Raw genomic sequence first — 24,047 nt, 5'->3', positions numbered from 1 at the left:
GTAAACTTAAACTTGTAGCTCAACATTTTGGAAAATAACCTTGCATTCTGAATGGTTCATGAACTGATGAACACTAACTCACTGTATTGCTCTATTTTTGCACTATTTATTCCCTTATTCTCTTATTGCAATATAGTATTTTGTATGTACTGTATTGCAGAGCATCAAATTTCACAATATGTCAGTAATAATAAACATGATTCTGATTCAAAAGTTAATTTTCTGCAGGACATAATATAGGAGAGAATTCATATCAATTGTATGGTTTCAACAGATTAAGTAAAGCAGGGTTTGAAAACAGGATGTGCCACTTAGGTGGAAAATAGTGGTTGTCAGAGTTCCTAGCTGTTAATCATGAATTTACATTTTGACACATTAAAGTTTGATAATACACTATGACAGCTGATATCATAACACAACTCTCTCCTAATGATAGTAAATAGGATATAAATGGTGGGTGGGTATGTGTTGAGTGATAGTTTAAAATCAGATAGTTGTAAGCATGTGGTGCTGTGGCATTGTAATTGGCTATCCTTGTTTTAATGTTATATAAACATATGCTTGGGTGGAGTATGATAGTATGTACTTAAATCACTACATTGAAATTAATTTAGCTCAATAAAATTGTTTATACTTCCTGTGATGCATTTAGAAATCACAGAAAGATGTTGGACAAATTGGCCAAGTTCAGTGATCTCTATAGCATCTATATATGTTCTCAAAGCTAATTTATTTACCCTTTCATCTATTAAGAGCCTGTCAATTTGCATTTTGTTGGCAACCTAGTAAACCTAACAGGTTATTATTTACCATTTCAATTCACTTTTAAATGTTAGCACAGCTTGACATCATAGCCAGGTAGTAATGAATTATCGTTTGTGTTATGTGGTGTCTTGAATATAAATTATAGTTGACATACTCATTGGAATGAGTATTGAGTCTTTTGTTATTTATTCTTCCCAACTATTGTGTGATTTTGAACATTTCTATCATACTGACCTCTCCCCATCTGATAATTAGACAATCCAGTTGTCATAATAATATATTCAACCCTTGATTCACTTACCTAGGGCTCCTATCTCTCATTACAATAAAAAAAGTTTTATAAGAATTCATCAAATGAATCCTACTGTTTTTAGTGTTCCTATGTATAGAGATCAAAATTGTTACCCCATCAAATTGTTTTTCACTTGTCTCGTGATCGTAAATAATTCTGTGATCATAATTATATTTCTTCATTATTGCTCAATCAAAAAAATAAGTCATTTTTGCATGCTGAAAAGTAGCTGGAATTCTAATTGAGGTTAAAATTGTATGACAGCTATATTCTAAAAAAAATTAGGAACCCTTGCATTTGATAAATGTTTTCTATTATTCAGCTTAATGTTTTTAGCTGAAGAATTCATTGGGGAGAAGAACAAGTCCCACTTCAACTGGATATATCTGTTACAGATTTTAGTTTGTTCTTTCCCTGACATTTCAGAGCTGTTCACTTCAAATAGTGAAATTATATGGATTTGGACACGTGTCCATTTGATCATGTTTAAATAGAGTAATGTGTTTGGCCTTGGTTGCATTTAATGTAGCAGTAAAGATTTGTGGTTTTAATGTGAATTTGGCCACTATTCATGGATTAGTTTGGTTCCCTTTTGGTCAGAATAAAGGTGTAGCCAGAATATTTGTCAACTAACTCCCTTGAAAGGTGTAAATACCACCAATGAAATTAAGACCACCAACGTTTTACTTAAGCTTTGTCTGAAAATGAGTATATTTAAGAATACATTTGTTTCTTTTTACTAATGCAGCGTTAAATATGCATACATTGTATGTATTCTTTCTCTACTCCTAGTGCTTTACTGGTACAATGAAGATTTTATTTAATGTCAAAATTATCTTGTTTAAGATTGTTTTGATGTTAATATCCATGTCGGTTTTAAATCGTTGTAAAGGGCACAGTAATGTAGCAGTTAGCGTAATGCTATTACAGCACCCCAGCGATCCAGATTCAATTGTTTTTTGTAAGGAATTGGTACTATTCTCCCCATTAATGCATGTGTTTCTACTGGGTGCTCAGGTTTCCTCCCACATTCCAAAGACATGCTGGTTAGTAGCTTAATTGATCACATTGGTGTTATTGGGTAGCATGGGCTCGTTGGCCTGATACTGTATGGTACAGGCTCTATCTGTAACAAGTAAAAATAATTACAGTACTGCAAACAAAAACTGATAAGCCCCATGTTCTTTTACTACTTAATATTTGCTTGTTTAAGAGACCTTAAAGTATTCTTAGAAGTAAAATACGATGTGGTTAATGATAGGAGCTCCATTTTAAGTCCTTCATCGCATAGTTATGCAAGAATATAACAATTCTGGAGATATGATGCTTGGCATGTGCAAAATTAGGTAAAATCTAAAAGGTTTAAAGGTAAATATGCCCTAAAATGTTGAAATTCATGTACTGTACTTTTCCCACATAATACTTGTATTCACCTAACGAACTGCTACCCTTTTCTGAAATGTAGTCTGTTGTTGGTGAGATGATATTCTCTTAAACTAAGACCGAATCACTGATTCATGGTGATCTGGGAAATCTCATTTTGAATGCACTGTCCACGTGATGGGCATTCACTGACTGGGACCAGGGAGCTTTTATGTCAAGCTCAGCTTTCTAACCATGGTAGCTGTGAACTTCTAGCGATTAAACAGTTGTTTTTGAGTAAAAGGACAGTTTTGCAAATAAACAGCGCTGTCTATAGAACACAAGATGCTGGATTCTACAGCATGACAATGATTGCTCAAAAGATGCAGTGTAAGACTTTGGTATTCTGTTACTTGCCCTGTATCAAACCAGGCAACGCCGGCTAAGTTATTTAGTTCGATGAACTTTGCAGACTAGAATGATACTATCTCTTAGCACATCAAATAGCTGATTGATTGTGTACTGAAAGAATCAGCTTCACAACATTAATTTTGGGTTTCTGGAAACTCTGTCCCCAGAAGCCACCTGTACAAAAAGATATCTGAAATAATATCACGTATGTTAAGTCAACCAAGTGGCAAAAAATAAGGGAGCAGTCAGACTTGTTAGGAATGATTTAAAAAACAATGAGAAGAATGTCAGAAAAGGCGGGTGAACTAGAATCCATTCCTCTGCCTTTGATTTCTGCAGTGAACAGTACACTGTGAGTATACCAATAACTGTCTATATTGGATAGGGCTTAAGATCTTCATTTGAGTTTAGAATTTTGTGGTCAGCAAACTCAATGCCATCACACACATTATCAATTTTTGTTTGAAAATGCAAACAAATGTATTATTGTTTTATTGTTCAGTGAAGTTATTCTGATGAACTTTATTTTTTTTAGACATTTGAGAGGCTCTTAAACCATACACAGCAACATGCAAATGTTATCTTTATTGAAGGAGAGCTTTGAAGGCAACGGTTGCTAGCAGAAAGTGAAACATGGTTTGTTTCAGTGTAAATGTGACTGCAAAGTGGCATCCATTTTATGAACTACTAAAATAGCAAAACCAAGGTTTATTAAGTTCAAAACAAAATCCAAACTTCTCAAATTTAATTCTTTTGTTCCTCTGCATTGATGCTGCAGTGTGGGGGTGATAGATACAAAACTAGAATCGGAGTTCACATTCTATTGGCAACCTAACCAAGCTTTATTATCGTGTCTAAAGGAATAGGTCAATGTTAATTTGAGCAGGTTTTAGACTTTCCTTCTCCCAAACAAAAGAGCAAGACTTGAGAAGCAGGAAAGTTATGCTAAACCTATGTTGAACTTTGGTTGGCAGTGGATTTATGGGTGGTTATTTATTATTTGGAAAAGACAAATTAACCATTTCTCTTTTTGTCCAATTCACTGAAGAAGGCCAAGGATTAATTTAATAGAGGTCTTTAAAATGATGAGGGTTTAATAGAGTAGATGTAGAGAGATTGTTTTCACTGCTGGGAATGAGTTTAACTAGAGGTTCTCACTATATACTCAAGCAATAAAATGGGAAATTCAGTAAATAATTCTTTATCCAAAGTGTGGTGTGAAAGTAGTGATTGAATTAGATTATATTTAATGGCATTGAACAAGTATTCACAGAAGAAGGAGATAGAGGTTTATGTTGACAGATTTGAATGAGGAATGGCATAATACTAGATCAGGGTAGATGGGCCAGTTGTTTGTTGCTGTGTGGTATATTCTCCAATCTGCTCAGATTGCAAGTGGTAAATGGAATTCAATCCTGCAAATTGAGCTGGTGCATTTTGGGAGTGCAACAGCACAAAAGAATACATAGTGGGAGAGTAAAGGTTTGATGGAAGAGGGTTTTGGAATATATTTACCCTCAAGGTATTAGATTAGTTTGATTGTATGACTAAAAAGGCTTGTAAATAAAAGGTCAAGAAGTTAGGCTAGTACTGCAAGTGCACTATTTAAACCACAGTATGAGTACTGCAGACAATTCTCGTTAGCATATTATGAGAAAATAATTGCACTGAAGAGAAAGGAAAATTGATTTTGAGAGTTTGCAAGGGCTGGAAATATTCAGTTTTAAAGGAAGATTGGGTAGTTAAGAGGAGTTTTCTTTGGATCAGATGAGGCTGAAGGGATACAGTTTTTTGAGGTTTATGAACTGGGGTTTTAGGTAAGAAGTAGGTGGGACTAATTTCCATTTGTAGAAAAATCAAAAACTAAGGAGCATAGATTTGAAACATTGAGGGCAAAATGGCAACAAAAAATTCTCCCAGTTGTGGGATCTGGATGCTTAACAGGGCATCAGAAGCAGAAAACTTCATTAATGATCAAAGTATAAATGCATATGCACATAGAGCTATGATGTGCAAGACTATAGGGCCTAGTCCGTGCTTCTCCCCCTGCTCTTTCTACAGGCCTTTTATAGCACATCTCTGATGTGATATGTTACCTGTCTTGATTGCTCCTTGCATTGAATGTTATTTGAGTTCTCTCCTATCAATTGTTTTGGGGTATTTTCCCATTTAAAAAATGTTGCTGTATTGATTTTATTTAAAAACTATCCTTATTTCACACAACCAGTGGGCTGCTTATACATACTGTGAGTTGGAGGAAGTCTGCTGAATACAACTGAGGGAAATTGTGATGGACTGCTTTCCCTGCATTTAAATTTGGCATTCTCATTTTAGCTCTATGAGGCAGAATTAACAGACAATGCAGATTTTGTTGTGTGGGCACAGTAAACAAAGAAATCAATATAGGTTTATCTTAGTGTTATTTAAAATAAAACTTGCACAAAAAACTCCAAAAGCTGATAAATTACTGGAGCTTGAACATCTCCATTTCATTATTTTAAAAGAACTACTATAGTATAGTGGATGAATTAGTTGCCATCCATAAAACTCTATAGATTAGGGAACAAATATTGCAGATTCTCGGATAACCCCATTATTTAATTGAAACGTCATACTGCATGGAAACAGTCCTTTTGGCCCACCAATTCCACACTAACCATCAAGCAGTCATATACCTGAATCTTGTGCTTATCCCATTTTTTCCCCCTCACAGTCTGTGAAATTGCTAAAGTTCTGCCATTCACCTTTACACTAGGGGCTTATTAAGCTACCAACCTGGAATGTAACAGTAAAATGAAGATCATTGCAAGAGCTCAAATGGCCACATTAAAAATGTGTGATCTCCACGTAGACGGCACCCAATGTCAGGATTAATCCTGGATCACTGGAACTGTGAGGGAAAACAAAAGCAATAAACATACCATTTAACCTTGTGATGGAAATGCTGGAGTTCAGTATAAAGGATATGATAGGACTACACAGAAAATAACAATGGGATTAAGCAAAATCAACATGCATTTGTGAAAGGGAAATTGGCAAACTTTGAGGATGTAGCAGGTAGAATAGGCAAGGAAGAAACAATGAGTGTTGTATTTGGATTTTCAGAAGAGTTTTGCTGAAATGCCATATGGTGACACTGTGTGCAAAATTAAAGCTTATAGAATCAAAGGTTATAAATTTGCCTCAGTTGAAAATCTGTTGAGAGATAGGAAATAGCGTAGGGATAAAGTGGGACTTTCTCAAGGTGACAGATGGTGATCAGTGGGGGTACCATAGAATCCCTAACTATTCACAATCTTCTTTTGATAATTTAAATGAGATAACCAAATAAAATGTTTCTAAGTTTGCGAATAAACAAAGTTTGAGTTTGTGAGCTGTGAGGGAAACACAGCTTTCAGATGTTTTAGGCAAATTGGGCAAATGTATGTTGGATGTATAATATGAAGAATCCATGATTTTTCCCAGTATTATTCTACCTTTAATAGATTGGGGAACTGTGTGTAAGGGAACCCAGATCCTCTTTCAACAAGTTATTGAAAGCAAATGTGTGGGTGCAGCAGACAAAATATGTGGTCATCTTCTGTGCAGAATGTTTTAATTGCAGCAATGACATAAACTAGATCTTTTTGAAATCACATCTGGAGTACTGTGTGTATTTCTAGTCTCTTTAGCCAAGAAAGGATATTCTTGCCTTAAAGAGAGTACAGCAAATGTTTCCTGAGGTAACATGACTGTTGTAGGAGGAGAAATTGGATTTACAACAATCTTTACAGTATTCAGGGGAATTTCATTGAAATGTAAATTCTGACAATTGATTAGATTGGAGTTAGTGTTGGGATGCAGAGTGAGATTTGTAGAACTGAAATCAGGAGAAATTTCTTAACTCAGGAGGCGATGAATTTATGGAATTCAGTTCAGCAGAAGGCAGTTGTGACCAAGTTACTGGATATGTTTTTTTAAAAAAAAGAAGGAATATCGTAGTGAGTTGGAAAATGTTTGAGTGGTAGAGATGCTAGAAGGGCCAAATGAACTACTGTTTTTTTTCCATGGTTGTATGTCAAAGTGACTGAATTGCCTTTGTGTCACAGTGGTAAAAGTGAAGTCGAAGGGTGCAAGGTGATCTGTTGATAAGGTTTATTTATACAATTTCTTAGGAGAAAACTAGTTGTGAGCGGTTAGAAGTATACAGTTGTACAGTACAGAAATAAGCCAAATAAGCCATGGTGATCTTTTTGCCCATCCACGTCAATGCTATTTGACTGCATTAGTTATGTACGTGTTTCTAAATCCTGGCTATTTAAGTGCTTACCTAAATGCCTTTAAAACATCATGATTGAGTCTAACTCCACACTTGCTCTGACGGAGTTCCAGATAGCAGCCACTTTCTATGTATATAAAAAATCTTTTAACCTCAAATCCACTTAAAGCTTCTTCCTCCCACTTTTAAGAAATGGCTTTTGCTACCCCTACAATAGGGGATAAAAATTAACTATCTATGCTACTAATAATTTGACATAAATCTTTAAGGTTACCTCTCTGCCTCCTTTGCTTCAGAGGAAATAAACTTAGCCTTTCTAGTCTCTCCCCACAAAGCTTTCTAATCTAGGCAACGTTCTTGGGAATCCCTTCTACACTCTCTCCAGCTCAATTAAATTCTCCTTATAGTTTGACAACCAGAAATGAATGCAATCCTCCATATGCAACCGAACATGTCACTGTGCTCCCACCTGTGAAAGCTTGTATGTGATGTGCTTACTTCACCACCCTAACCACCTGTATAGCCACTTTTAGCAAATTGTTTTTTGTACTCCAAGGTCTCTCAATGCATCAACGTTCCTTAATAGAATCGAATCAGGTTCATTTTCATTGTCTTAGCTACCGATCTGGACCTCAGTCAGTCTGGATCAGAGGCAGCATCTCCAACACCATCATACTGAGCACGGGCCCCCCCCCCCCCCCCCAGGGCTGTGTGCTCAGTCCACTGCTGTTCACTCTGCTGACCCACGACTGTGCAGCGATACACAGCTCGAATCACATCATCATGTTTACAGATGACACGACCGTGGTGGGTCTCATCAGCAAGAACGAGTCAGCTTTCAGAGAGGAGGTGCAGCGGCTAACGGACTGGTGCAGAGCCAACAACCTGTCTCTGAATGTGAACAAAACAAAAGAGATGGTTGTTGACTTCAGGAGGGTACCACTCCCCACTGAACATCGACGGCTTCTTGGTAGAGATCGTAAAGAGCAATAAAGATCGTAAAATTTCTTGGTGTTCACCTGGCGGAGAATCTCACCTGGTCCCTCAACACCAGCTCCATAGCAAAGAAAGCCCAGCAGCGTCTCTACTTTCTGAGAAGGCTGAGGAAAGTCCACCCCCCACCCCCCATCCTGATCACATTCTACAGGGGTTGCATTGAGAGCATCCTGAGCAACTGCATCACTGCCTGGTTCGGAAATTGCACCATCTCGGATCGCAAGACCCTGCAGCGGATAGTGAGGTCAGCTGAGAAGATAATCGGGGTCTCTCTTCCCGCCATCACGGACATTTATACTACACGCTGCATCCGCAAAGGAAACAGCATTATGAAGGACCCCACGCACCCCTCATACAATCTCTTCTCCCTGCTGCCATCTGGGAAAAGGCACCGAAGCATTCGGGCTTCCACGACCAGACTATGTAACAGTTTCTTGCCCCAAGCTGTCAGACTCCTCAATACCCAGAGTCTGGACTGACACCTTACTGCCCTATTGTCCTGTTTATTATTTATTGTAATGCCTGTACTGTTTTGTTCACTTTATGCAGTCCTGGGTAGGTCTGTTGTCTATTGTAGTTGTTTTTTTTCTCTGTTGTTTTTTACGTAGTTCAGTCTAGTTTTTGTACTATGTCATGTAATATCATGGTCCTGAAAAACGTCGTCTCATTCTTACTACCGGTATGTACTTTACATAGCAGTTATGGTCGAAATGACAATAAAAGTGACTTGACATATATGATGTGAATTTTGCTGCAAAGACATTGAAGTACTGCATTATAAAGTACATAATGCCAAAAAAAAGGAATAAGATGGTGTGCATTGGTTCATGACCATTCAGAAACCTAATGGCAGAGATGAAGGAGCTGTATCTGAATTGTTGAGTTTGGGTCTTTGAGGTCCTAAACTTCCTCCAGATGGTGAAGATCCTTAGTAATGGATGTTGCATCTCAAGGCATCACCTCTCCAAGATGGTCTCTGGTGGCGAGGACCGTGCCCATGGTAGAACTAGCTGAATCTACAACCTTTTGCAGCTTCTTGCAATCCTGTGCAATTTCAAATGTTTGGTGACATACTAAATCTCCTCCAACTCCTAATAAACTAGAGCTGCTGGTGTCTTGATGATTGCATCAATGTGTTGGGCCCAGAATATAACCTGTGAGCTGTGGACACCCAGGACCCAAAGCTGCTGAACCTTTCCGCAGCTGACCCTCAATGAGGATTGGTGTGTGTTCTCTGACTTCTGTTTTCCTGAAGTCCATAATCAGTTCCTTGGTCTCTCTGCCATTGAGTGTAAGGTTGTTGTTGTGACACGACTCAATCACCAGTCTGTCTTGCTCCTGTATGCCTCATCACCATCTGAAATTTTGCTAACTACAGTGTTATCATCAGCAAATTTATAGATGGTGTTTGAGCTGTCACCCAGTCATGAATGTAACAAGGGTAGAGCAGTGGCTAAGCACACATCCTTGAGGTGCTCTCATGTCTGCTCTTGAGGAGATGTTTTTACTGATCTGTAATGATAATGGCGGCAAGATCCAGTTGCAAAGGGAGATATAGAGGCCTGGGTTTAGAAATTTGGTAAGTAATACTGAGGGGAGGATGATATTGAATAGAGCTGTAATTGATAAACAGAAGCCTGGCATATGTTTTGTTATTGTCTAGGTGGTCCAGAGCAGAGTGGGATTGCATCTGCTCTAGACTTGTTGTGGCAGTAGACACATTGGAATAAGACCAGGTTCCAGCTCAGGCAGGAGTTAATTCTAGCCATAACCAACCTCTGGAAGCATTTTATTACAGTGGGTGTGAATGCTACCAGTCAGTAGTTATTGAGACATATCACCCTGTTCTTCCTTGGCTCTGAAATGATTGCTGTCATCTTAAAGCAGGTTCGAATCTCAGACTACAACAGTAAGAGGTTAAGGATTTCTTTGAACACTGTAGTCAAATAATTGGCACAGGTTTTCAGTAGCTGGCCAGATATTCTGTTGGGGCCTGCTAGACAACAGGTTCACCCTCTTGAAGGATGTTTTGACATCAGTCTCTGATAAATTAGTGGTATTGGATGCTGAGGGTATTCACATTAGTGAAAGGTTTTTCTCTCATTCAAAGCGTCCATGAAAGGTGTTGAGCTCATCATTGCCACTTATGCTGCTTCACCATATAGAAAATAATGGTATGCAGATCCTGCCGTTCTCGACGATCGTGTCTCCAAATTTGCATAACATTGCCTTTTCGCTCTCACAATGGCCTTATGCAGGTCATACCTGGGCTCGTAGGGTTCTGGATCACCAGTACTATACATTACAGATTTAGTTATCAGTAGACTGTAAATATCCTGATTCACCTAGGAATTCTGGTTTGGGAAAGTTTGGTATGTTCTCAAAGGCACGCGCTCATTCACGTAAGTCTTGGTGAAGCTGGTGACAGCTGTGGCTTCTTCACTTAGATCAGAAGTTAAGTATGTTTATATGATCCAGCCCTCTGATTCAAAGCAACCCTGTAACTGCTCTTCTGCCTCCCCTGACCACACCTTGTGGTCCTCATCATTAGTGCTACAGTTCTCGGTCTTTGCCTAGATGCTGGGACTGGAGATACAGACAAGTGATCAGATTTGTGAAAATGAAGACATGGGATGGCAAGCATTCTCTATGGTGGTTTAACAGTGAATGAGTGTGTTGGCTCCTCTGATTCTGTGAGTGACATGTTGGTGGCAGTTCATCAGAGAATTATCAAACCAGCCTGGTTGAAGTCCCCTGCAATGATTGGGAAGGCATAGGCTGCACTGTCTCATGACTTGATCACAGTGCTCAGCTCTTCCGGTGCCATCCCGACATCTGCCTCAGTGGAGTATACACCACTACCAGAATGAAGGTGGAGAACTGCCCCGGCAGGTAGGATTGACTACACTTGTCTGCCATGTTCCAGGTGGCAAGAAAGGACTTAGACAGAACTAACACATCAGTGCACCATGATGTGTTTTAAATACTTGCAACCCAAGCTGGGTAGTAATGAAAGCTGCTAAGTTTAACTTAATTGCATATATTGTACAAGTCAGAATTGTCATGCTAAAATTATATGCTGGTTAGGTTAACTTTTGAGCAGTGTGTCAACTTCTAGGCAATGGACAGAACCACATCTACTGGAGCTTCCAAGCATCAGAGATTGAAGATGTATTACTGTGTGCGTAAGCTTCAATAAACTAGTTGAATTATTTTTAATTTTTAAAATACACATTGAATTTTGTCAGTTTCCTCATGTTTGCTCATTGAATTTTGTCAGCTGTTTCCTCTTGCCTTTAAGCCTTCAGTCTCTATTTCCAAGACACTAACATTGCCTGGTATGGTGTGACACTTTTCCTTTGAGATTCCACAGTGATGACTTTCATAATTAGTTTTGGGAAAATAAGTTTGGATACTTTTTGTGGGTATTTAAATTTTAAAGTTGAAATCTCTAATTGATATTTTTAAAAAATCACTGACAAATTTCTTCTATCTTGCAGGGATTTGACCCACCACATCAGAGTCCCACAAGGACAATATATGTTTCCAATCACTTCCCTCAGCACATTCATTTTGTTCACCAGAAGTTTCCAGACAACAGGATAATATCATCCAAGGTAATGATGAATGTAAACCAGTGGTTTACCTTAATCTTTTTCAAAACAGTATTTAGAAAATTTACTTCACAATTGCCTGCCAGTTTTAATCTTGTTAATTCAGCTTTTAAATGTTGAAGCATATCTGTAATAATTGGATAGAAATTATGGCACTGAAACAGGCTTATACATTGAGCTATGCCAGTCTTATTACTCCTGTTGGAGGAATTTAGCAAGTCATCCAACATCTGTGGAGGGGAACAAACAGTCAGCATTTTGGGTCTAGATCCTTCAGGACTAGAAAAGTGGGCAGAAGCCAGAAGATGAAGGTGGGGGGAGAGGAAAGTATCACAAGCTGGCAGTGATAGATGAGACCAGGTAAGGAGAATGTGGGAAATGAGGTGTTGCTCCTTTATCCTCTTGGCCTCATCATGGCAGTAGAGGAGGCCACTGGGAGATGCAGTGTAGCTCCTGTGTTTGTGAGACCCAGCAGAGGTTGGTGGACCACTTCATCAAGCACCTCTGTCTGCCACAGGATCTCCCAATGGCTACCCAATTCAATTTGACTTCCCATTGCCATTCTGACATTACTTCATCTCCTCTTCCCCAACCCATATTCCCTCTCACCTGGCCTCACGTATCACCTGCTTGCTTGTACTCCTTCGCCTCCTCCCACTTTCTTATTCTGACTTCTACCTCCTTCCTTTCCAGACTTGATGAAGGAACTTGTCTTGAAACGACACCTGTTCATTCCCCTCCATAGATAATATCTGACTTACTAAGTTCATCCAGCATTTTGTATGTGTTGCTCTAGATTTCCAGCATCTGCAGAATCTCTCGTGTTTACTATTCCTTGGTCAAACTTTGTTTATGTATTCAGTTCTTTGTCATGCATGAATATGTTTTAAATATAGCCATGTGCCTTTACAAGCATGAAGGTATTTTCCTCGAGTATCGCAGGTTTCACATTCTAACCACTCTCTGGAAAAAAGTGGTTGCTTCTTAATTCTTTCTTGAGTTTATTGTTACTTGTTTATATTTATATCCCCTAGTTTAGGGCTTCTAGAAAGCATCTCTCATCATGTCAAAAAAGAATTTTCCCTTGCCTATCAAACCCACAATTTTAAAGGCCTTTTATTGGACCACCTAAGAACCTTTTCCTAATAAGACTTTTTTCCCCCTAGCCTGGTAATACACAAATGTATTTCCTTAAGACATTTATTGAATAACGTTTGGACTCAGTTCTCCTGTGCTTTCATTTGCATGAACAATTCAAGGAATTACATACTTGCTGAAATCTGAAAGTAGTCTAGTAATGTTAAAAAATGACACTCAATGCAATGACAATGATTTACATTTGTGTATATTAGTGAGACTTTCCATTTCATGAACATTAGTAAGTAAATTCTGACTTATTGTCACCAAAGATATTTGAAATAAATGAATGATCAAAAGCTTGGATTGACAAAGGTTTTCACTTTTGCTTAAGAGGGGTAAAAGGGCTTTTAGTATGTTTGGTGCCTTAGCATCACCAGGGAACCGTGGAACAACAATGAAAATTCAGGGTAGATTAGTATGCAGAATTAGAACTGAGGAATTTTTTTCTTTCCATTGTTCTATGTAGGCAGTTCAGATCTTTTTACCATTGTTAAATAATATTCATTTTTAAATGGAATGGGTGAATACTAGGCCATACGTTGATGTGTGCAATAAAACTGATAATCCACTGATTGTGATTTCCAAACAATGGTTCAGAGTCTAAGTCACTGGGTTTTGTTTCCTGTTCTACCTGTAAACTTGGCAGGGCCTGTCTCCCAGATTCTCTTTAAATTTATTGAGACCACTGAACTGCTTTGATACTGCTGTGTAACTTTTTTTTTTAAAACTAATTAAAAGTGTCCAGGTGTATTAATGGGAGTAATATTTGACAGTGCAAAAAATTTTCCAGTCTAGCACCATAAGCCTAGAGAGTATTAGATTATCAAGAGTTTATTCTATCTGTTTGCAGATTTGTGTGTGCAGAAATTTCATGGAACACAAGTTACTGACAAGTAAATTAAAAGATTGATTTGTATGTTGTCAATGGAATGAAATGCCATGAATTTACTTACTTTTAACAATGGTTCTTTTTAGTTAGATGATTAAGTACATGATATTCAATTGCAGTGCAAAATTGTCTGCAATTTCTTAGAATCTGGGCAAGCTTGAAAGCATTTTACTACCATATCTTAATTAATATTGAAGTTTGTTTTGTAATTGGGTTATAGATAAGAATCCAGTGGTTTTTTTTCCCCTTAAAGGTGACTTGTTACAAAGTCAGTATAGGTCACAAACACATTGACTCATGCAGTGCTTTGCAGTTAGTTTGATTTGCATAAATACTCATTTGGTATGTGCCATGTCGAATGACATGGGTGATCATGGTCTTTCCATGACCATAATTGTTCTTGGTAATTTTTTTTCTACAGAAGTGGTTTGCCATTGCTGCCTTCTGGGCAGTGTCTTCGCATGTTAGGTGACTCCAGCCAATATCAATACCCTTTAGAGATTGTCTGCTTGGTATCAGTGGTCTCATAACCAGGATTATGATATGCACCAGCTGCTCATTTGACCCATGACTTCACATGACCCGCGGGAGGGTGGTGGGGGGTGGGGGGGTTTGGTTGCTAAGCCAGGGCTATACCTTGCTCAAGGGTGACCCGCAGGCTAGCAGAGAGAAGGAGCTCCTTCTACCTCCTTTGGTAGAGACGAATCTCCACCCTGCCATCCAGCATAATGTAATTTGACACCAAACTTAAGAGCACTATTTTCAGATAATTGGGTATCCTTTAATTTTGTAGAATTTATTTTATATTTGTATTGAATCCTTTTGTGTTACATGTATACTTATTTTTTCTTTTTTTTTCTTGCAGTACACAATTTGGAATTTTATCCCTAAAAATTTATTTGAACAATTCAGAAGAATAGCCAATTTCTACTTTCTTGTAATTTTTCTTGTACAAGTAAGTTTATCTGAAACCAAATGTGATGAATATCGTGGGTTGAAATTTCTTCCTGCTTTGGAATTAACTAACAATTATTAATTTATAAATTGGTCTTGCTTAAGTTCAGGTGCTTAATTTTATCTCCACTTAGTGTTCTAGTTGCCTTTTTAATTGCTTGCTGTCAGTCCATGCTGACTTTCATTTTTGAGAATACCCAGATCTCTGAATGCCAACATCATTTAACAATATTTTTCTATAAAGTCCAACATTCCATTTGCTTTCTTAAAAACCTTATGCTTTTTCCTTTCAGTGACTGGTACAAAAAGGCACCTAAGACTTCTCCATTCACAATGTATCACTGTTCATGTAATTACTTGCTCTCCTATTTTTTTTGTCAACAAAGAGGGCATCCATATTCTACTGTGCCTGCCCGTTTTTGCCTGTTCCCTCAATGTGTCAAAATCAACCTGGAGTTTTCCTGCTTTCTTATCTTTCATGCTCTTGCCTACCTTTATGTCCTCTTAAGGAAATAGCCATGTGTTGCTTTTAATATGCTCATAAATCCTAATGCCAATCTCTACTGGTTACTGCTTGTCACTCAAAGAGACCATTTTATTCCTACTTTTAGTGCTCATTCTGCTGACTAGTTCTCCATCCATGTTAATATCAATGTGCTTAATTTTGCATGTTAATTGCTGATGTGGGACCTTATTGAAACTCTTAAAGTGCACGAATAAGGAAGTACAATTCTTTAGGGCATTGGTAAGATCATAATGGGAGTATTAGTCATCTTGCCCAAGAAAGAATGCAATTTCTGTGGTTATTTCCTAATGTTCTTTGGTTCTTATTTCACTATTTTAAGCTGTCTCACACCATGTTATGTGATTTCTAATGGTGAAACTAATTGTGATAATTGATGAATTAATCTCTCAAATTTGCCTTCACTTATTGTGATTTATAATTTTTTTACCTTAATCTTCTATTTAATGAAATGTTAGGTTAATAATTATTGGGGGGAAATGTAAAATTATATTATTGAAGAACAATGTTTCCAATATATTGATCTTAGGGCTAATGTTCTTGAGTTGTGGTAGGAGATATTCTGATTATACTAAGTTTTGAAAGAAGCATAGATTGAACTTTACATTTGTAGCAAAAAATATATCCAGTGTTGATTTTTTTGCCCCTAAGGCTCTGGTCAAAAAGAAAATGAACAGTTGCCACACATTGCAGATTTTAATTTTCATGAAACTGGTGCATTAACTCCTTTTGCTTTGTAATAGTTTACCAGAACATTCATGATATGTTAGAATTTTTTGTCTAATTTACAGCATATTTCCTGTAAGTCGTGTGCACATTGGCAAGATTTTCTTACCAAAATATGATAAGAATTTTCAGCAGCTAGATGTGCCCACAACAGACCAGCCCTCCTCAGAGGGAAAAGAGGGGAAAATTATTTTGCTCTAAAAATCTGTGCACTTTGAAGTAGTTCAAATGTAATTGATTTGATTGTTCTGTTCATTGTAATATAAAAGATCCATCAGTAATGTTAAATGTTGCTATTAATAAAGGTTTTGGAAAACAAAACATTTTGTTTTGTGGGAAAGGCAAATGAAATTAATACCAGTGGAAATTATTACTTCAATAATTAATTTTCCTGATAATTTTCATTATAGTGAAAGTATATTATACAGGGCATGGTCGACTTGATATCGACAACTGTTTAATCTATCGTATTGTACTAAATGCTCCAGTAATATTACAGAACATGTATATATTGATGCTTACATAATTTATGGAATTGTATTCATTCATTTTCAAGTTAATGATAGATACTCCAACAAGTCCCTTCACCAGTGGTCTGCCATTGTTCTTTGTAATTACAGTAACTGCAATTAAACAGGTAAGGAGTAAAATTAATATTCAATGTATTAGCTTTTGTAAAGCAATGTATTACATTTGTAAAGTTTTATTTTAAAGATTGTTTATACCATGTTATAAGCCATTTCTAACTTAGTAATGTAGCTGTTGGATTAACCACTAAGAGTAGTTCATTTGTTCTTGAAGATATTTGTGTAACTAGTTGATTTTTCTTTCTGGTTCTTCATTTGGTACTTGTTCTTAATTCAATTTAGGGAGAAAATTTTACAGATTACTACTTTGGTAAAGTGTGCAAGGGTGGATTAAGTGGTTTTACCTTCAGGACCACCCTGAACAATGACCAGAATCAAATGATTTTCAGCCTTGTAGATTTTCTGTTTTCAGAATAAATATTGGTTCTTTGACAATTGCTTTTAATTTGACGAGCTTGATTTGGAATGTATTTTCAGAATTTAGAATCGGATTTGAAATCGAAAATGATCAATGACAGCCTAGTGATTCTGTGTGCCATTTTCTCTGTTAAATTCAGTTGTTTGTCTTGCAGTAGTTGACTTTAATTGCCATATATAAATTGGGTTGATACCAAGGTGTGATCTACAGTGAACCATATGTATTCCTTTAATCTCTCCCAATGCAGTACCTTATTAAACAGAATGCAATTGTATGTATCATCCAAACTTTGAAGTCAAAAACAGTAGCTGGCAGTGGTTAGCCTTTTTAAAATGATGTCAAAATACAAGAACTTTTATATCAAATGTATTTTAGATGCTCTTTGAAATCTGCTTTTTTTGTTAGAAGCTTTAAATCAAGCTAGCTGTAGTTAAACATTTCAATTTACCTTTACAAGCATTTATTTTTAAACAATCTTAAGGTAAGTTAAGCTGAAAAAAGTAAATGTATGATGTGCCTTTTTGAATATTGCCTTAGAAAAGTAGCATCGAGCATCCATCAGCAAAGATCCCCACCATCCAGGCAGAACCTGCACCCAGGCAGGACTCTCACCACCAGGTTCAAGAACAGTTGCTACCCCTCAACCTCTTGAACGAAAGGGATAGCTACGTTCATTAATGATTCATTTATATTATTTCATGCTTGCTATTTATTTATATCTTTATTTCCACAGTTTGTTTACAGTTAACAGTTCCTGATGCTTACAGTTTACAGTTACTGTTCTATAGATTTGTTAAGTATGCCCACAGAAAAAGAAACTCGGGGTGATATGTGGTGAATGTACGTATTCTGATAATAAATTTTGCGTTGAACTTTGGACTTTTGAAACCCTGGTTGCCAGATAAGATCCCATCACTGTTTGCTTTAAAGTTTTATCTGTTGCTTGATCCTTAGATTATAACATTTAATACCTATTGTTCAGTTTTCAGTGCCTCTATTTCCATTGTAAGTAGATAGATAACTACCACAATGTAAGCATTTAAAAGAATCCTTGAATTTTGTGTATTTTTAATCACTTTTTATTCCTTAATTAGACCTTTTACTAGTTATGAGTATGGAGCATTGTGCATGTGCAATGTATTATTAAGTAATAATGTAAATTTTTTTTAACCGTAGCCTGATTTTTAAAAATTGTAGGAGTGATGCGGGCTTTCATAGCAATCGTCACTGATTCTAAGAATGCATTTGTTCTAAAGTAGCCACATTGATGTACTTGCAGAGGTATATGAAATCATGAGAGGCTTAGATGAGGTGGATGGTTGCAGTTTATTTTTAAGGATGGAGGAGCCTAAAACCAGAGGACATAAATTTCAGGTGAAAAGGGAAAGATTCAGAAAGGACCTGATGAGCAACATTTTCCAAACAAATGGTGGTGACTATGCCAAGTGGGCTGCCATAGGAGACTGTAGAGTTGTGTGCAATTAGAATGTTTAAAATACATTTAGGCAGGTACGTGGATAGAAAGGATTCAGTGATTTATGTCAAATGCAGGCAAATAGAACAAACCTAGATAGACATCTTGGTCTCCATGGACAAGTTAGGCTGAAGGGCCGGTTTCCATGCAGTACTACTCTTAACCTGTGAGTCTAAATCTGCATCAACTTCACTTGAGATTTCTACTGTTCTATATGGAACATAGCACAAATTCAGATTGGTACACAAGTTGTCAAAATCCTGATTCCATGTTTGGACAAGAACATAAATGGTGCATTGCTTTAACAAAGATGAGTGCATTTTCATTCTTTTTCAATCTTTTTATTATTATTATTATTATTATTATTAATATCAACATAATAAGATTGATACATAGATAATTGGATTACAAACATACGCATTTCAACTGAACATGAAAGAATACATAAGCAATAGTTACAATATAAATGAGTCTTCCTAAATCATGGACGATACAAGTAACATATAGGGTCAGCAGGAGATGCTCATGGAGTGAGCACTGTTTCAGATTCGCTCCATAACCTTTACTTTTTTTAACCTATGATCACCCTTATTTAACTTACTTTTACCTACACCAAAAGATTCTTCCTATTTTTTTGGACTTATTTTTAAGAGTTTATTGTGAATTTTGAAGAAATGAATACAGAAATGGCTCTGAGATCTAAAGGACGAGACCCTGGGAAAGATTCTAACGGGAACGGGAAGAAGAAAAAGACCGATCCCAAGTGCACTGAATTGACTTATGAAATGTTATTGGAGGTTTTAAATGAAAAATTTGAAGAACAACGACAAATTTTCAAACAAGATATAAAGGCTTTTCAGGATTATATGGATAAGACTGATTCAGTAGTTAACCAGCAGCAAGCTCTAATCGCAACTTTGCAAGAGGACGCTCGGAAGCGAGACTTGATAATCGAAAAACTGGAGCAGAAATTATCTTCGACGATTAAACAGGTGGAAACACTTAAAGCCAAGAGTGTCGACTTTGAAAATCGGTCCAGAAGACAGAACTTACGCATACTTGGTCTCCTGGAAGGTATTGAACAAGGGGACCCCTCGAAGTATTTTGCTCAACTTATAAAGGATGCATTCCCTTCTGTATTCCCAGACAGTCCTCCGTTACTTGATTGCGCTCACAGAATTATGCGTCGATCACCAAGTGCTTCAGCTAAACCTCTGGTTGTAATTGTCCGATTTCATTATGTGCATGTTAAAGAGCAACTTATTCGTGTGGCTCGGCGTGTAGGGATGGTCAAATTCCAAGAATTCAATTTTCGAGTGCATTTTCAGTTTCACCTATTTTGATTAAATACTTCATTTATAAAAAGCTTTGTTTAACAATCCAAACCATGAAAGTAGTACGAGAAAAATCATGTTAGTTTCATCTAAGGTGTGGCCTTAATACTGTAATTTGAGAGTATTGCTACTTAATCTTTTAGATGTGTACATTGTATCTTGAAAAGTAACTTCATTTTTTAAATACTTAAAAGTGAGCTGCTAAATTGAACCATGAATACCTCTGTGTGTAAATTAATAACCGTCCCTATATTTACAAGCTAAATGTATATAGTTAACTCCATTTTTAAAGAAAATAAAAGTGAACTGCAGATCAACCATGTACTATTACAATGTACTTCATTTCAAAATATGCAGGTATAAGGGGAGAGAATTTTTAAAACAGAATATTGATGGCATGTTAGTTTAAAACTGAGTAGACCTTTGTTAAATGCTTAAAAATGGGTATATTTTAACTTGGAAAGATTATATTTTGTTAATTATGCTTTTTGTACATTAGGGTTATGAAGATTGGTTACGGCATAAAGCAGACAATGAAGTAAATAACACCCCTGTGTATGTAATTCGGAGTGGTAGTCTTGTCCAGACAAGATCACAAAACATAAGGGTAAGTCTACCATAGTTTTGGTGGTGAAGTGACATTGAGATGTGTACGACATCTTTCAATGATGATTTTAGATTGTTTGTTATTTCCTCTTCATCTCTAGTATAGCAATATTGTATAATTAATTGACTGTACTCATTTGCCTCTTATTTGCATTTCCTCCAGACTGATCACCTGCAGTTAACAAGTTATATCAGTTAACATCACCTTTTGTCATTCAATCTCTTTCATATTACTTTGTTCCCTCCAGCCTTATCTACAATATTTCCAAATTTTCATCATGATTAAAGCTCATCAATATGAGTTGTTTCTCTGTGCACAGTTGCTGCCTGATCTTGTGGTTATTTCTAGCAGTTTCTGCTTTTGGAGGTCCAGCATCTGCAGTTTTTCTTACTTTTTGATTCCCTGATCTCCATTAGAAACACATATTTCCTGTAACATAACTAGAACTGTACGCAGCATTCAATTTGTAATTAACTGTATTTTGTGTATCATATTTTTTTAACTTTATATTTAATTTATATTTTTTTAATTTACACTCAGTAGCCATTTTATTAGGAACACCCATATCCCTGCTCCCAGATGGATATATCTAATCAGCCAGTCTTGTGTCTGCAACCCAATGCATATAAATATGCGGGCATGGTCAAGAGGTACAGTTATTGTTCAGACCAAACATCGGAATGGAGAAGAAATATGATCTAAGTGACTTTCACTGTTATGATTGTTGGTGCCAGACAGGATGATTTGAGTGTCTCAGAAACTGCTGATCTCTTGGAATTTTCATACACAACAGTCACTAGTGTTTACAGAGAATGGTGTGAAAAACATAAAGGAAATCCAGTGAGTGACAGTTCTCTGGGTAAAAATGTTGATGAGAGAGATCAGGGGTGAATGGCTAGACTGATTCAAGTTGACAGGAAGTCAACAGTAACTCAAGTGGCGCGCAGAAGAATATCTCAGAGCACACAACATTCCAGATCTTGGAGTGGATGGGTCTACAGCAGCAGAAGACCACAAACAAAGTGTTGTGTATAACAAGGTGTTATGTGTATTACCCTCACACAACCTCATTTTTGTGGTCTATGCCTTTGCTATTGAAGGAGAGTACACCCTTTGCACCAATTCTGAATTTGATTTGCCATTCTCCATTATGTCCCCAGGGTTTTTTAACTTTTTTAACCAATTCTCTATATGGGACCTTGTCAAAAGTCCTGCTAAAATCCATGTGAATTACACCATATGTAGTAACTCCTTGACCTCGCCCATCATGTTACTATCTCAAATTGGCCAAATAGATCTTTACAAAGCTGTGTCAACTGTGTTACCCATGTGAAAGTTCAAAGTATCCTTCAGAATTGATTGTCATACTTATTCTGCCAAGAGGAGGGAATCAGGGTTGCTTATACCCTGGAAGTGGGAATAGTCATTATTGGCAAAGTATAGGTTTTATTAATAGATGCAAAGCTGACTGTTGGAGAGTTCCAGGGAAATTGATCATATAAATTTGTCCCTACAACACCAACCTCTGTACTCGATATTTTTATTTTCCAGTGCATCTCCATTTTGGGTTGTGGGTTGTATTCAGTAGCAAAGGCATTAGATTTATCTTCCCTCACTTCATTCTAATATAAAGGATTGAATTATTTCAGCCCTATCGCATTAGTTGCTAATATTAACACAAGGCATCTGAAGTTTAGTATGAGTTACTAATACTGAGTTACTAATACTAAGTTACTAATGTATATGAAATTTTTTTAATCAAGCTATTTACTTTAGGGTGCAGTATTTTACATTTAAAGCCGAGCCATTCAAGTGTGAAATTGGAAGGTTTTTTTTCATATCAGTAAGAGAATAAAAGAGCGTGGGAACAGGCCCTTTAGCCCAAATTGTCTGTGGAGACAGATGTCTACCCAAGCTAGTTCCATTTGCCTGCATTTGACCCATATCCCTCTAAATTGTTTCTATCCGTGTACCTGCCTAAATGTCTTTTAAACATTGTAATTATATCCGACTCTACAGCTTTCTCTGGTAGCTCACTCCATATATCTGCTCCCATTTATCTGATAGAGCAGTACAGCACTGGTTAGAATGGTTAGACCATTCAGCTCATGTGGTGCCGACCTTGATGCTGACTTATACTAAAGACCCTCCTGCTGCTTATCATCCATATGCCTCCTTTCTTTTCATATTCATGTGTCTGTCTAAAAGTCTTTAATTCTAGACGATTGTCTGATCCTATTACTATCATTGGTAACCCACTCAAGGCAACTACCACCTGCTGTGTTTTTAAACAAAACCTCTCCCCCCCCACCCTCATACAACCTTTAAACATCCTTCCCCACAAGTGTTAAAGGCATGCCTTCTGGTTTATGACACTTCTAATGTGGGAACAGATTCTGACTGTCTACTCTATCTATGCCTGTCATAATGTGCTCTGAGGTGAAATACTCAAATTTGTCCAACTGCCCTTGTAACTCATTCCCTTTAATCCAGATAGCATCCTAATATTTTTTATCTTTTCCACAATCTCTGAAACTTTCTTATAAAGGGGTGACCTGAAGTTTGCATACTACTGTAAGTGGTCTGAAATTAAATTTTATATAGCCTACAGTTTGGGACTCATTGTTGCTAGTGAGTCCCAAAGTCCTTGACTTTCTTACATTTATACCCTACCAATGAAGGCAAGTGTTCCCTTTATCACATTCACTTGCACAGCTACTTTCAATGAGCAATGGACATGAACCCTAAGATTCCTCTATACCTCAATACTATTAAGGAGTTTACCATTAACTATATACTCTCTCCTTTTATTTGACCCTCAGATGTTGCTGCTAAGTTAACAAATTTCATATCACATGCCGGTGATAGTAAACCTGATTCTGATTTGACACCTTGCATTTACTGGGATTAAACTCCACCTGTCATTTGTCTGCCCACATATGTAACTGATTTATGTTCCACTATTATTTGTTAGTCCTTTGCACTTTGTACAACTCCACCAATTTTGGTCTCATCTGCAAATTTGATAATACATCATCAACATTTTCATCCAGGTCATCGCTATATATCATAAACTGAGGTCTCAGCAATGATCCTTGTGGTACATCACTGATAATGGACCTCCAGTCAGAATAACAGCCTTCCATCCTTTGCCTTCTATGGTCAAGCCAGTTACAAATCCAAATTTGCAAGTTACCATAGATCCCATGTATATTTATCTAGGTTGTACTAGTGACAACAGACTGGTAGAACATGTGAAGGAGAGGCCTGCATGCTCCAAAGGTAATATTGAGCTTTAAATTGGTTTCCTTCAAACAACTAGACAGCCTTTTATTTTTACCTGTAGGTTGGTGATATCGTCAAAATAGAAAAAGATCAAACCTTTCCAACAGATTTAGTGCTGCTGTCGTCTGACCGAGCAAATGGGACATGTTACGTCACTACAGCAAGTTTGGATGGAGAAACTAATCTGAAGGTAAAGATTTTTTTCTTGCATGAGAAATATATTTTGCTTAGCTGGTACAGTAATAGAGCTTGGGCAATGAACTGCAAGAGGCAATGATTTAAGATGACATTTCTATATAAAAGCCTTTAGAGTAAAAATAATTTTCTTGAGTGTGCACATTTCTTTCTAAGTCTGCCTTGTAAATTAATTTATATTGTTTTCATGTGGGTACAGAACCGAAGTAACCTTTTT

The 24,047-nt window shown here is 36.9% G+C and overlaps 1 protein-coding gene across 2 annotated transcripts in view; it reads left to right on the top strand.

Moving 5' to 3' along the window:
• atp11b (ATPase phospholipid transporting 11B) overlaps nucleotides 1-24,047 on the top strand; it is a 152,175-nt gene that overhangs the window by 2,006 nt on the left and 126,122 nt on the right. For both annotated transcript variants that reach the window (XM_073041244.1, XM_073041245.1), the window contains exons 2-6: nucleotides 11,585-11,701; nucleotides 14,593-14,682; nucleotides 16,487-16,567; nucleotides 20,243-20,350; nucleotides 23,697-23,825. In XM_073041244.1, coding sequence (XP_072897345.1) covers nucleotides 11,585-11,701; nucleotides 14,593-14,682; nucleotides 16,487-16,567; nucleotides 20,243-20,350; nucleotides 23,697-23,825 — 525 coding nt within the window. The remainder of the gene's footprint in view (nucleotides 1-11,584; nucleotides 11,702-14,592; nucleotides 14,683-16,486; nucleotides 16,568-20,242; nucleotides 20,351-23,696; nucleotides 23,826-24,047) is intronic.

Source organism: Hemitrygon akajei, chromosome 3 (genome assembly GCF_048418815.1).
Source record: "Hemitrygon akajei chromosome 3, sHemAka1.3, whole genome shotgun sequence".
Taxonomy (NCBI): domain Eukaryota; kingdom Metazoa; phylum Chordata; class Chondrichthyes; order Myliobatiformes; family Dasyatidae; genus Hemitrygon; species Hemitrygon akajei.
Note: the sequence above shows the minus strand (reverse complement) of the source record. Positions and strands in the feature narration are given on the sequence as shown.